Source organism: Eschrichtius robustus, chromosome X (genome assembly GCF_028021215.1).
Source record: "Eschrichtius robustus isolate mEscRob2 chromosome X, mEscRob2.pri, whole genome shotgun sequence".
NCBI lineage: Eukaryota > Metazoa > Chordata > Mammalia > Artiodactyla > Eschrichtiidae > Eschrichtius > Eschrichtius robustus.
The window spans coordinates 18,862,569-18,876,545 of record NC_090845.1 but is presented as its reverse complement, the minus strand read 5'-3'; the positions used below and the strand labels follow the sequence as shown (position 1 = coordinate 18,876,545).

The 13,977-nt window shown below is 38.9% G+C and overlaps 1 protein-coding gene across 5 annotated transcripts in view; it reads right to left on the bottom strand.

Moving 5' to 3' along the window:
• The window catches only part of CNKSR2 (connector enhancer of kinase suppressor of Ras 2), a 257,328-nt gene that overhangs the window by 38,212 nt on the left and 205,139 nt on the right, over positions 1-13,977 (bottom strand). For all 5 annotated transcript variants that reach the window (XM_068533674.1, XM_068533669.1, XM_068533670.1 and 2 more), the window contains 2 exons: positions 7,579-7,679; positions 4,698-5,244 (listed from right to left, as the gene is read on the bottom strand). In XM_068533674.1, the coding sequence (XP_068389775.1) occupies positions 4,698-5,244; positions 7,579-7,679 (648 nt within the window). The remainder of the gene's footprint in view (positions 1-4,697; positions 5,245-7,578; positions 7,680-13,977) is intronic.

Below are 13,977 nucleotides of genomic sequence, written 5' to 3'. Positions count from 1 at the left end.
ATAGCTACATTCTACTTTATATCCAGTCTTTAGTGTTTTCTGTCTCCCTAACAATCTTTCTTCAAAATCAGACAATACAGTATTAAGAGAATACTTGTTTACTGCTTTCTAGATTTTTCCTTTTTTTTTTTTTTTTAATATATACTTGTTACATAACCAGCGAAGAATGGTGCCCTTAAACTTCACAAAAGTGACATATTTAAGGTTCTCTACTATTCTTTCTCTGACTTTTTGGTGCATGTCTTTTTATTCACATTGCTTGTATATCTTTTCCATCTATTCCCTTTAGACCTGAACTATAATTTAAGATATTATTGATGATTATGCTCTTCCAAACTCTTCGTGCTTGAACATAATTTATCTAGACAATAAATAAAACAGTAAAAAGTGCTGCAACATTTTTCTTTATTTTCAGCTTGCTCCTTTTTTTCCTTTAACACAATTCCATATTCGGGGAATGTCTCCCCCTGGCCCACATACTTCCTACCTGAATGTTCTTAAAAATAAAACTCATGGCTTTTAGAAACTCTTCAGGAAATTACTCTAAGACCCTTAAAATGACTGAAGAAGATTAATCTATCTTCTTCTGCACGATATTGGTAGTCATTATCTAGGCTCTCTGCCTATATAATTTAAGATATTAGGGCACTGAGGTGCACATTTTGTACAGCTCTTAAGTTACCGATGGTGTGCAATGGATGTTAGATTTTAAAAAATAAATTTAAAATACATTTCTTGGCAGATTTCATTTTGAAAGCATCAGTAAATATCTTAGCCAGATAACCTGATATGTACTGTAGCTACTAGGTAACATTTTATCTTCCCCACCCTCAGCCCCCTAAAAAAAAAAAAAAACCCTAGGTTTTGCTTTAGATTTCTAAGACCAAGCTAATAAATGTGTAAATTAAGTAAGAATGCTGATAGGTTATCCCTAAGGCAATGAAAAAGAGCACATTATAACTTCATTGAGTACATGGTGGCACCAAGAATGCATGGCTAGAAAAGAGGACTCTTTTAACTGCCAAGAGGGAAATCAGCAGGATTAGGGGATAAAGCTTTCAAAAACCTCATCTAAACTGCCTAGTATGGCAAAGGAAAGAGAACTATTAGAAGCAGACTTCAAGCTGCATTAACCAAAACCGTATTTTAGTGTTATGGCAGATGATTTCTGAATAAAGAATAAATATAATATCTTTATATTTTGTCCCACACTTTTATGATTGATACTCCTTGAAAGCTGCATAGGCTGACACAATTTATAATTTAATTTCACTGAGGTATTATAAGGCCTATACCTCAGTCAGCTTCGAAACTGCTAATTGGGATAATAGGAAATTAGTTGTCTTCTCCCAAATGCCAGTGAAGTAGGTCAGGATAATTAATATTCAAGCTGACTTTTCTGTCAAAGGAAAACACAACAGGTCTCATCTGTGTACTTTTAGTATCATCCACTTTAGACTAAAATGAGTTCAGCCTCAGAAAAATCACAGTATGACTCAGTTAAAGAATTGAATTTCAAAATAAGACAAAAGGTAGTTCAACCATGAGAACGGAGATTGAAGTATGCTCTAAAGAAGACTACATTTACACCTCAGAAGCAGGGCCAAATTCCACCTGTACGAAGAAAATGAAAAAACATCTAGGTCACAGATTTAGGTACATCTTGCTTCTTAGATTGCTCTGTAAACTCATAAGCACTATATAATATAGATCACGAAAGGGGTTTGGTTGGTGACGTAATTCTTCACCCTTAAAGCTGAAGAGAAGCTATATTTTCATATTTTCTCCCATGGCTCCTTCTGCTCACTTGCCTGGCACTTCGTATTTTTAATTTCTTGGCAAACTGAGAAAAATGTTTGGAGCTAGGGACGTGAAACTTATTTGCTCTGCAGGTCTGTACTTGATTAGTGCAAATTCACTTTAGTAGGTCACAGTGCATGCTGGCCTCGAGCAGGACAGTTAGTAACACACCACTGCTGGTCTTTGATTCTAACAAGCACGGGAGCCTGCTGACCGGAGCGGTAGCACAGTGGGAGCTCCGGGCGGAGGGCACGCTGTAAGTGTGCTTCTTTCCCATGTATAATTTTGACCCTACTGACAGAACACCAAACAGCTTGATTTGAATAAGCAGCCTGGAATACTTACTCCTAATGGCCGACTCAGGGCAGTCATGAACAAGACACTCCTTAACTAGACCTTGAAGATTCTTTTGAAAACACTGATTTTAGAGCTGATATTTCCCAAAGGAGGTGCTCATCAAATTGCACACTCCTAAATATTAGAAACAGTAATGCAGAAAAACCATCATTGGGAAGGCGAACATGTACTCCATTAAGTTAAGAAGCATCTTCCAGGCAAGCATGAAACGTACTGCCCTGTTGAGAATGGTTTAAAGGACACTGAGACATCAAGTGGCAAGATTATAGAAAAATACCCAGAAAGAAATGGGGCCCTGCAAGGTAGTGCAAGGCCACCTTTAGTGAAACAGATCCGACTGAAATAACGCGAACTACCCCACGATATCGAACCGCAAAGACAGAATGTGCAATAATACCAAGTTTACCGACACACTTCCTAGGGTGGTTCTGCCTTATCGCAATCATTCCACAAAGAGAGAGCCTGCTGAAAAAGATGGAAAGTATTGAATAACTGCCCACTTGACTCATTTGGGAACCTAAAGGAAAAACCCACCAACTTGGGAGTACATCTGTATGGCTAAAAATACATCCAATCAACAAAACAGCAAAAAACAGACACTAGAAGAAAAAATAATCGAATGCCATCTAACTAGGGATGCTCTGTGGGCTAGTGGAGCCTGAAGGAAGGTTGAGCCCAGGGCTAGGTTTGCCTTTCAGGTCCTAGGGCACGTATTCTCCATTCTAGTCCTCCCTACACAACGCCCAGGAGGAACTGCTAAGTATCTAGCCAGTTGAAAAAGACAGCCTCAAAGACTTGTACCCGTGGCAATGATGGAATGTGTTGTGAACAGGATTCTCTATTTCAGAGGGTTGTGCCTAATTTCAACACAATTTATTTTAAAATGGCAGAGATGAAGTATTTTCCCCAATGCGTTTGTAGAATGCTGAATAAACCTCACATACTTAGTTGTAGCAGTTGTGCAGCACCTGGACAACAGTGGAAAGGAGGTTTCTAATGCATCCTTAGTTAAGTTTTAGGAAACAACTTACACTAATCATCTTAATATTAAAAATATATTATCGTGCTTGCCAGAACTCCTACAGAGGACTAACAGGGTTCCTAGATCTTCCCTCCACAAGACTCTTCTATAATTTCTAATAGACGTGAATGTTGTGAGGGCGTGGCAGGTCATCACCTTTCCTGAACCAACAGTATACCTTTTATAAGGCTCCTCATGGAGATTATGGCTAAAATATACTTTACATGGAAACTGCTTTAACATATGAATTTTATTATAAGCAACTCATATTTTGATAGTAGAAAAGGTCCACTGTATTTTCTTGTCGATTATCTCCAAAGTAACCCTCATTTTAAATGAGCCAAGCTTCAAATTGACATGAGGCTTCTGACCTGCTGGTAGCCTGTGAGCTTTGAGTTGTTTTTCCAGTTGTAAAGAAGAACTTACACTAATATATCCTGTAATCAAAGTCTCCATACTGTGTGAAATGGGCTGAAGAATACAGTCTGTTTGTATCCTTTAAAAAGAGAAGTCTAATGCCCTAGTGGGACCAAAGCAGTAACTGTGGTTTCATCAGCACCAGCTTGGGTCATCTGCACTAATTGGCCCATACTTCATTTTGAATAAAGAGATTTCATACTATTTCTTCTATACTATTTTTGGGGGTATTTTATATTCAAGTCTTATAGCCAGAACTAGATTTTCTTTCTAAGTAAAATAACTGAGTTATAGCCTTTCTCTTAAACTAGCCTGGGTTTCTGGACTGGTATATCACATTAGTTATAAACAGAAGCTTGGTATGGCATGTTGGATAAATAACTTGATAACTAGTAAACATATTCTTTTAATGTCAATCAGAGGGTTACTTAATGACTTGTCTCTCTCAAGAGTTGATTCACATAAATTGAGCTTTGCAATCAACATACATACCAAGAAAGTAAATGGATGCTTTTGGCAAATTGGTTTCTAGAAAGAGATTCTGCTATTTGAAGTTGATAGAAATGCTATGTAAAATTTCTTCTTCGAAAAATTCTTTTGGATTTTTCCTTTCAATCTTCTCATGGTGAAAAGGGAAGTTTTATATGTATGTATGTGTGAGTGTGTGTATGTGTATTCACTTACTTATTCAACCAAGGTTCTGCTAACACCCTGCTTGAAGCATTTATAGCTTCTTAACCCAAACTCAGGGGGCAACAACTGTGGACCAAAGGGATGATGCATGCAAGTGAGAAGAAAGTGGATAAGAGGAGGAAGAAAAACAAATGAATGCCATCAACCTTAAAAGGCAGATGGGCCAAAAAAAAAAAATTATTTGCTCTAGCTGTGGGTGTCCTGGGATGTAGGCTTCATTACTCATCTTCTTTTCCCCCAATTTACTCAAGTTCTGAAAGCGGGACACCAAGGGATACCTGACTTCCTATGCAGCAAAACCATTATTTTAAGAAAAAAGGGAAACAAAATTCTATTTTCTTAAAATAAGAAGTCTGAAAAGGTTAGGAATGTGTGTATACAGGCTGAGAATCTCCATCAGCATACTTACTTTTGTCTCCTATGTTTTCCCCTGCTGCCTCCCCTTCCTCCTCCTCCTCCTCCTCCTCTTCCTCCACCTCTGTGGGCTGCACGTCATCCTGCGGGTCACAGGCACTAACCGGCGCGTTCAGACAGCAGTGGTTGAACCCGCTATCTCGAGGCAGAGTAAAACTTCGAGGCTTGCCCCCGTTTCCATTTAACACTTGCATCCTCTCGCTCTCGGCTAAGGGGTACGGCCCATAGTGATCCTGTAGGTGGCACTTCTGAGTTGGAAGGGTGGACTGCCGCCTGTGCTCTGGGGAGATGGCCGCGGAGTCAGAGAAGACGGAATCCTCCAGGGGCAGAGTCTGAAGATAGTGTAACCCTGAGCTCGTCAGGGGCGTCTCGATTAAATCCTGCCAGGAGCGGCGCTGACTGGCTGTCTTGCGAATGGGGGACACCACACTGCTCCCAGTCAGTTCCTGGCGAAACTCCTCATGGGAGGACTGCGACTGAGAGGTCTCTGTCGAGGAGAGCCGGCTGTGTTTCGCTTCCACATAAGGACTGGCACAACTCATCTGTGGAAAGGAGCCTCTGATCAGTCTCCACAGAAATAGCAGACCATGCCTGTCACCAAGGAACACACTTGATTTCCACCATCTCAAAGTCAGGCCCCAGCTGACACTTTAAGAGACTGAAACGTGGATGTATTGAAATACAGCTACGCTGGGCTCTCGTGAAAAATGTGACATACTACTGCAAACTTTTACAACAAAGTATAAGGCAACGTGAGTGCCTATGTAAGAAATATTTAACAACTAAAAAGAAAAAAAAATCCTAAGTTTTGAAATCTCTATGCATTCAAAATCCTGAAGAATTGTTGCCAAATTCGTATTTCCAGATTTTATGGAGTCTGGGGATGAGAGCAAGGAGACAGGATTTTGGATGTGAAAACAAGGTGCCTCTAATCGGACACAGGCCTTCCTCTTCTTCATAGGTGAATGTCTCCTCCTAGAGTGTCAAGGATAAGCTTTCTTATAGTCTTGTCAGTTCTGTGGCACTTTCTAGAGAGTTAAAAATGTAGGAAGGATGAGATTACACCCTGATGGGAATTAGCATTTGCCTTGAGCATAGCCACTTCAGAGCACATAAACACAAAAGAAAAATGGAATATTCTTCTCCTTGGAATTTAAAGTTTGGGAATATATGTTACAGCACAAAGCACAACCAAGAAAAAGGACAGGCATCAAGTGAATGCTATAAAAGACTTGCAGGCACCCCTACCGGGACAAGCCTTACTCTAGCTCTGGGGGCTAGCAGACCAGCCCAGGCCCCTTCCAGGCAGGAGGAGCCAGATTTGTTAGATGTGATCATTACGATTGAGGCTGAGGTTGTGGCCAGGAAAAGCCCGACTAAGGTGAAAGTACACCTTCCCCTCTGGGTAAAGGAGAAGTTAAGTGGCATCTTCTGTGGGCAGCCAGTTTTTCTTCCCACATGTTAATCACAATGTGAGTAGTTTCCTTCTTGAAATTCACAAGTTGCTATGATTAAACAGCGGTTTGGTCAAGCTGCAGTTTCCCTTTCTCCCACGTTTACAAATATTTTAAAGGAACTATTTAGACCCTGATGTTTTAGGGAAAGAGGGAAAATATGATATAAACTATACCTTGTTACTGACTTCAATATTTCATTTGTCTGTTGCACTTGGTACACTGCAGCATCTATTAAGGAAATGTGTATATGGAGAGGAACAATTCTGCATTTCTGTCTACTTTTCTCCTTTCTCCCTTAGGTAAGAGATACTGTCATCAAACATTTCAACTAAAAATGTGACTTCCCTTTTAGTCCTTAGCCAAAAGTATTCATTCATTCATTTCAGAAATATTTATTGAGCACTTAATAAATAAGTACCAGTGCTGTGCCAGGCCACAGGGATGTACAGATGAATAGAACGGGGTCCCTGTTCTCAAAAAGTTCACAGTCCAGTCCAGTGAGCTGTTTGCAGTCCCAAATATTCTGATTTAATATCTCTGGATGAGGCCTGAGCATCTGCATTTCTAAAACATTCCAGAGGTGATTCTCATGCACAGCCAAGGTTGGGAAGTGGCCTAGAATTATATGAACATCTTGCATAGCACCCTTCTTGTTAAAAATCCCCTGGAGTAATACGGAGGTAGAATTAGGTGGCTGCTATTGTCACTTAAATCCAGCTTCCATTTCCTATTTGGAAGACTCAGTCTCAAGATAGGCAGAATTGACTCTTATGGTACTGTGACCATGCAATGTATTGCCTAAAATGTGACAACATTGAGACTCTTTCGGTAATTCTGATGGGAAATGGGCATGAAACAAACCAGGACAGTTGTAAAGATCAAGGTACAGTCTATACACAGAATAATTTACACAGGTTTAAGAAGTCTTAAGAAGAAGAGCACCACATAAACACATATACATTAAACCAGACCCCATGGCTGCCTGAAAAGCTACATGCCAAAACATGTTCAATACAGATATAATATAAATTTTTACAATTGCTTCTAAAGGACATAGGAATTAACTTTGTTAGTGTAGAATAGATAAGGTCAATTTATATATCTTTTTCTAAGAAGACTTTTTTTTGTTGTTGATATTTTCATGAAGGCTACTCTGACACAAATGGTATGTTTTCTTAATAAAACTGGTAAGATATTTACTAGTGTGGAATCTGTGGTGACTGCTTCTCCTGATTAAATATTCTTTGTATACTTAAAATTTTTTTCCCTTATTGCTTTTAGACTCCCTGTTTTCTTTCCCCCTAAAAACACCAAGGTCTGACATGTAATTAACTACATAATGTTTTTTAACATACAAAGGGGATGTCTCAGGTCAAAGAATCTGATGCTATATTGAGTATATTCCTACTGGCAACTTACGGAGGGAGGCCGTGGGTATGTATCGTAGGGGGGTGGAGGGCTGTCCTGTTTGGGTGTTGATGGAGTATCTGCTTCTTCCTTGTCACTCTCACTCCAGTAATCTGAAAATTCACACACATGGATACATCAACATCCCATTAAAAGTTTCTAGCCATATTTTCAGGAACACACACTACCAGCTAACAAAAGGAAGTTTAAATTCCATTCTGACACCCTGCTCCCCAGCACTCGCTACTCCAGGCCCACCAACTTTTATTTTCAGTTGGGTTTTGAGGAGGAAGGAAGAGTACAATCACCTAATTCCAACCTCCTTTTAAAGCAAGCAATTACACATAGCCACAATTTTAGGTAGGGCAATATGCCTCCAGTGGGGTGCTGGAGCTGACTTGTCACAGCCTGAGAAGGCTGATTATTAAATTTTCGGGAATTTTGCCAACGGTTGATATTGCATTGGGAGTTCAGAATCAGCTGTGGTGGGAGTATTTATACCATGGAAATTGGCAAACACTACAAATTAAATTTTGCTCTGTTGTTGTCATCGTCAAAAAAAAAAAGAAGGAGTTAAGACAAAGACACTGCATAAGTCAAATAAGGTTCAGGGTATTTTAGATTCCAGACCAAATTACTTAAAGCTTCAATTAATGAATGATGTCACATGATGCCTCTTAAAGGTGTATCATTTTATCCTAAAGATGAACACTCAAAGAAGAAATACATAGGTTGAAAAAAAAAAAAGAAATACATAGGTTGCTGTAGATCTCTACAGGTATAAACAGCTTCAAACATAATGTTCTCAATCCTCTTCTGTGGCTTCAGTTCACTGGTTATCTAACAGTCGCTGTTTCCAGAGTCATGCTGACATGAATCTCTATAACACCATACTCCCACCTCTACTTGGAAACACATGGCAAACCCTGATTCTTGCCAAACGCAAAAGGGCAAATCTGCTGATGTGGGCTGTAAGTTCCAAACTTCTAGAACTACTTAAAAGGGCAGAAAATGTAAGCCTCTAGACAAAGTGACTTGGCAGACCTCAGGCAAGAGGGAAGGGGAAAAACTCCGAGAGATACATTAGTCAAGTAAGTAAAATACAGCACAAAGGCCAATCATCAGAATCTGTTCTACCAATATCTCAACCACCCTGTAACTGCTGGGTTAATTCTTTATGTGATTTACAAGGAAAAACCTAGAAGTATTATCCATATGAATTTCAAATGATAAAAGAGAAGTTATTAAAACAAAAGTTTCCTTATTCTTATGAAAATCTAAATCACAAAAGAACCTTAACTAATATTCAGATGTAGGTGAAAAATCATGGCACATATTTTTACAGGTACCCTTATCCACCCAGGAATTCCCATATTGTAATATTTTTATATATTTTCCTTGTGGTGCTGATTAATAAGTACAGCTAACATTTACTGAGTACTTACTATAATATGCCAAATAGAAAGTAGTAGAACTGCGGTTTGAACTAAGAAATTGCCTTGCTCTAAGCCTCGAAGGGCCAAGTCACTGGGACTCTTTGTACGACTTAGCGGGAGAATTTAATGTGACATATATTCATGATCCTTCAAGCCCCCCTCCTCCTGCTGCTCAAAATTCTTTAGCAATAGAGATTATTATATTCAGGCCTCAAAATACAAGGTCTCTGAAAATCCAATTCCTACTTTAATTATTCCCTTTGAATAAAGGATAAGCAAACACTAGTTAACTTAAATTTGAGATCTGGTTTTTACATTGGGTCACACCAGTGATGGGCAGCATACTAAGTCTCCCCCTCAAATATGAATTGATGTAGTTGCCCAGAAACGGACCCTGTAAACACTGGTGGGAAAAGCATGAACTATATACTCGCGCAGATGTAGGTTCAGTGCTTGGCTGTACCAATTACCATTTCTGTGCTCTTGTGATGGTTACTTAATCTCTTTGAGTCTGTTTTGTCATCTGTAAAAGGGGGCTAATAATAACCACCTTTCAGAGTTGTGTGAGTGGGCTACTAAGGTAACATATATTCAAGCGCTTTGCATCTTGAAAGCACTCAATAAATATTAAGATCCCTAATATTGGGTGGATTTGTAGGTAGCATGCCAGGACAGTCTGACCCAGATCACACAGGAGATAAATGCCTAGTGTTCATCTTCTTAGACATTAGTTTTTTCTTGTAGCAAGTTCCAGCAATGAAAAGTGAATTCTGGAGCTCTGGGGCCTCAGTTGGGTAGTTTTGTGGGAGCTTGAAATACTACTGGGAAATTACTGCTGGAGGTGGAGGTACTAAGCACCCCCTCACCCTGCTCCCAAGCAGTAGGCTTGTGAAGATCATTCTGCTCTTACCCTTCCCACTATTTCCAGAAACTATGGCACCTGTGCTGAGCTCCCCCTTCACCTTTGCACTGAGACCTTGGGTCTCAAGGAGTTAGCACCTCAAGGGGTCCTATGAGCACACTGAGAAGGAGATGATCACCATTTTATCAAGATCCCTATAGCTATCATTACAAGTGACAGATTTAGGAGATTCTCTCTCTCCTCAGCCCCCCCCCCCACCGCAACCGCCGCTAAATTAGGAAGAATTCTAATCCTTTATTTGATGTAATTCTTGGTTTATTAAAGAAAAAACACCATCAAACCAAAGTTTTCTTGGGTTGCCTAAGAAAAGGCTGAAATACCACTTGGCAAATTAACTTCATTTCACACACTAAGCTGTGTGTCTTTGAGAGAGCAATGCCAGGGAAGAGGCTACACAGAAAATTTATAGGCATTTTGGGTTTGTGTGGAAAATTACAGGCACACTGCTGCCCAGAGGCTGAAACCAGTCTGATTTTCATTCTAAGAGCAAATTAATTTATTTTTCTTAGCTCTCTATTTAGCACAAAATAAATGGATACTTTTAATGTCTCTTGCAGTGATATTCAATTTTACAAGTAACTAATCATGAATAAACAGTGCCATCAATAGAAGAGGAAAATTTCTACTTTATTTCTCATGTTGATACAAAAGGATAATTTGAAATTGACTTTTTCATCTAGAACTATCAAAGAAATACAATGTATTTCATTCACTTTTATGTAATTAAAGCTTTACAAAGACCTCGTGTGTGATTGAAAATAATGTGTCATGAATGTCTGATTTGAAGCTGGAAAAATATAGAAAAATGATTAGCAGACAATTAGCTAAATTATGATCTTGGCAGAATTTAGTGTAACCCTGTTTTCTCTAAGTAAAACAATGCACAATGAAAAAGAACCCCATATCCTTTATACTTCTGTAGTTAAAGACAGCAATTCACTAAACTTTTATTTAAGTCAATGAAAGAGTCACTTCCAAGCTGTACTGAGTATTTAAATAGAAACAGTGTTTGGCAGTTATTCCTCTGCATCTTTCTGAAATATTCCCAGTTCTCAAAGAGCTATATTTTGTATCAAGTTTAACTTCACTACTGAGAATGGTACTTAGATGTCAAACAATTCTATAGAAGTGTGGAACAGACACATGCATCCAGTAGTTGTCTATATAGAATACGTAAGACCTAATCCTGCATAAGGTAGGAAGTCTAATATGTTTCTGACCTATGTTAGAGTACCTGATGAATGTATACTCTAGGTGGAAATCTAAATTATTTCAGAGATTCTGGTTGTAGAGACCTGAACTGTAACTATTAGCTTCTACCTATGATTGTCAACCACGTTCCAGTAGGCACTAAAATAAATACTCACATGACAGACTATGGCAGCATGAATCCATGGAATGAGTATTTTTTGGAACGTGCATGTGCAATATGACTTACCAGTTCTTTCATCCATAATGAAATTTGGTTATATAATGCCAAGTACAAAGGAAATCCACTAAAATCAAGGCCATGCTCAGCTTCAAAGCAATGTCGAGTGATAAAATACAGAAGCCTGAAAATCCAAGGTTCCTTATTCACGCAAACTGACTTTTTTCAAGATTCATTCTCCTATTGGCACATTGCCCACACTTCTAATTCTTGCATCTTAAAAAACTGAGAAATAAATCTATATGCACTTTTAAAGAACAGTTTTCATGCTTTTTAAAGTAATTTGAAAAGGAAGGCTGGTGTGTGTGTGTGTGTGTGTGTGTGTGTATTTAGCTCCCTTACTATAATTGTAGGCCTATAAATTAAGTAGAAGTATGAAAGTGGAGAATAAACTTTTAACAATGAAGAAATGTGACAATAACTGGCCTGACACTTCATAGTCCTGGCCGGGATTTGCCTGTGCACAGTGATTTGATAGAGATGGTTTCCATGTTATTTGTGGAAGTACTCATGCTGTTTCCACTCCCAGGAATGTTTTATTTTATTACTTCTCATCCTGCGAGAACCAGTTCAGATAATGAGTCCACATAATGTTTTTTTTCCCATTTCCCTCCTAGAAGGAATCTCTCCAGCCTCATTCCCATGGAATTTGGTTTGTACTTTCCCATGTTTCACTTTCCATATTGTACTAAGAGTATCTTTTCTACTAGAATTCAATGTAATTTCAGGCAGGATGGGTGCTTATTTCACCTTAATACAATTAGAGTGTTAGCTGAAGGCCTTATTCAGAAACACTTTAATATTTAACAAAATACCTTCTCTGCCTCTTCACCGCTAACTTTATATCAGGCTCACTGATTACTTTCTCCAAGTATTTCCTCATTAATCCTGTCTCCTTCTCAGGTTTTTAAAAAAATTTTGCAGCCACTTAGCAATTTTTTAAATCAGTTGCATGTGGTGCAAAAATTAGTACTCATTTACTTTATGTTGCTCTTTAATTTTTCTTAGGCAATTTCAAGTGTAAATTTTTTAGAGTCTCAATAAGATGCTGAATTCCCATTGGCAGTAACCATATTTTGCTCTTTCTTGGAAATCTTCCTGCCCTATCTCCTCACCCTTCACTGCTCTAGTCACCCCCATTCTCTCACCCCATGGCTCTAAGCCAGGGGTTGATAAACTGTGGCCTGCAGGCCAAATGAGGCTCTTTGCCTGTTTTTATACAGCCTGTGGATCAAGAATGGTTTTTACATTTTAAGTGGATAAAAAAAATCAAAAGAAGAATATTTTTCAAAATGTGAAAAATGTTATGAAATTCAATCTCAGTGTCTGTAAATAAAGCTTTATTGAAGTACAGCCACTTCCCTTCATGTGTCTATAGCAGAGTTGAATAGTTTCAACAGAAACCTTAAGGCCTGCAAAGTCTAAAATATTTACTATTTGGATCTTTACAGAAAGTTTGCTGACCCCTGACCTAAATATTTGCTGAAAGATTGGTTTTGGAATCTGGTTATCTTCTTTACATCTCTCTAACCGTTAGTTTTGAGATGTTTTAAAAAGTCTTCCCCGTGAGGAAACAGTAGGTTTTCAGAATCTTCATGTCGACCAACAGGCTATGTCCACTGGAGACACAACTAGAAATATGTGTATCAATGTGTGGAATCCTTTTAACTTCAGGATGTCTCAAAAGTTTTCAAAGAACTATTTATGCTTCCAAGGGATGTATAGCAAACATTCTTTGGGAAATGTGAAGCTACTTTTATTTTTAAATAAATTTATTTATTTATGGCTGCGTTGGGTCTTCGTTGCTGTGTGCGGGCTTTCTCTAGTTGCGGCGAGCAGGGGCTACTCTTTGTTGCAGTGCACGGGCTTCTCACTGTGCTGGCTTCTCTTGTTGTGGAGCACGGGCTGTAGGCACGCGGGCTTCAGTAGTTGTGGCTCGAAGGCTCTAGAGCGCAGGCTCAGTAGTTGTGGCGCACAGGCTTAGTTGCTCCGCGGCATGTGGGATCTTCCTGGACCAGGGCTCGAACCCGTGTCTCCTGCATTGGCAGGCAGATTCTTAACCTCTGTGCCACCAGGGAAGCCCTGAAGCTACTTTTAGAACGGTGACCACAACTTTTGTTAAGATTTCAATTTTGCATCAGGATACTGTATTTCATAAATGTGAGGTCAATACTAAGGCACGTTCCATAAGATCACAGAGCTAACATAGTAACAGAACTGAAGAACACAAGCAAATGAGATAATCTATGGAAGAAGGGATCATTCATCTGAGCTCTTTGCATAAAAGAGCACTTAAATGTCTGTGAAACCACTAAGTAGAAAAAACAACTCTCCACCAAGGACCTTGACTTGGGTCAATATAAAGGACCAATTCTAGGTTTTTTAATTTATTTTTTTAACATCTTTATTGGAGTATAATTGCTTTACAGTGGTGTGTTAGTTTCTGCTTTATAACAAAGTGAATCAGCTATACATATACATATATCCCCCCATCTCTTCCCTCTTGCATCTCCCTCCCTCCCACCCTAGGCTTTTTAATCTTTAAGATTTTTTTTTCCTCCATAGGAAGTAGACTAAAGAAGATGGCAACAAACAGGAATGAGCTCCACATTAGCTGCTCCAAA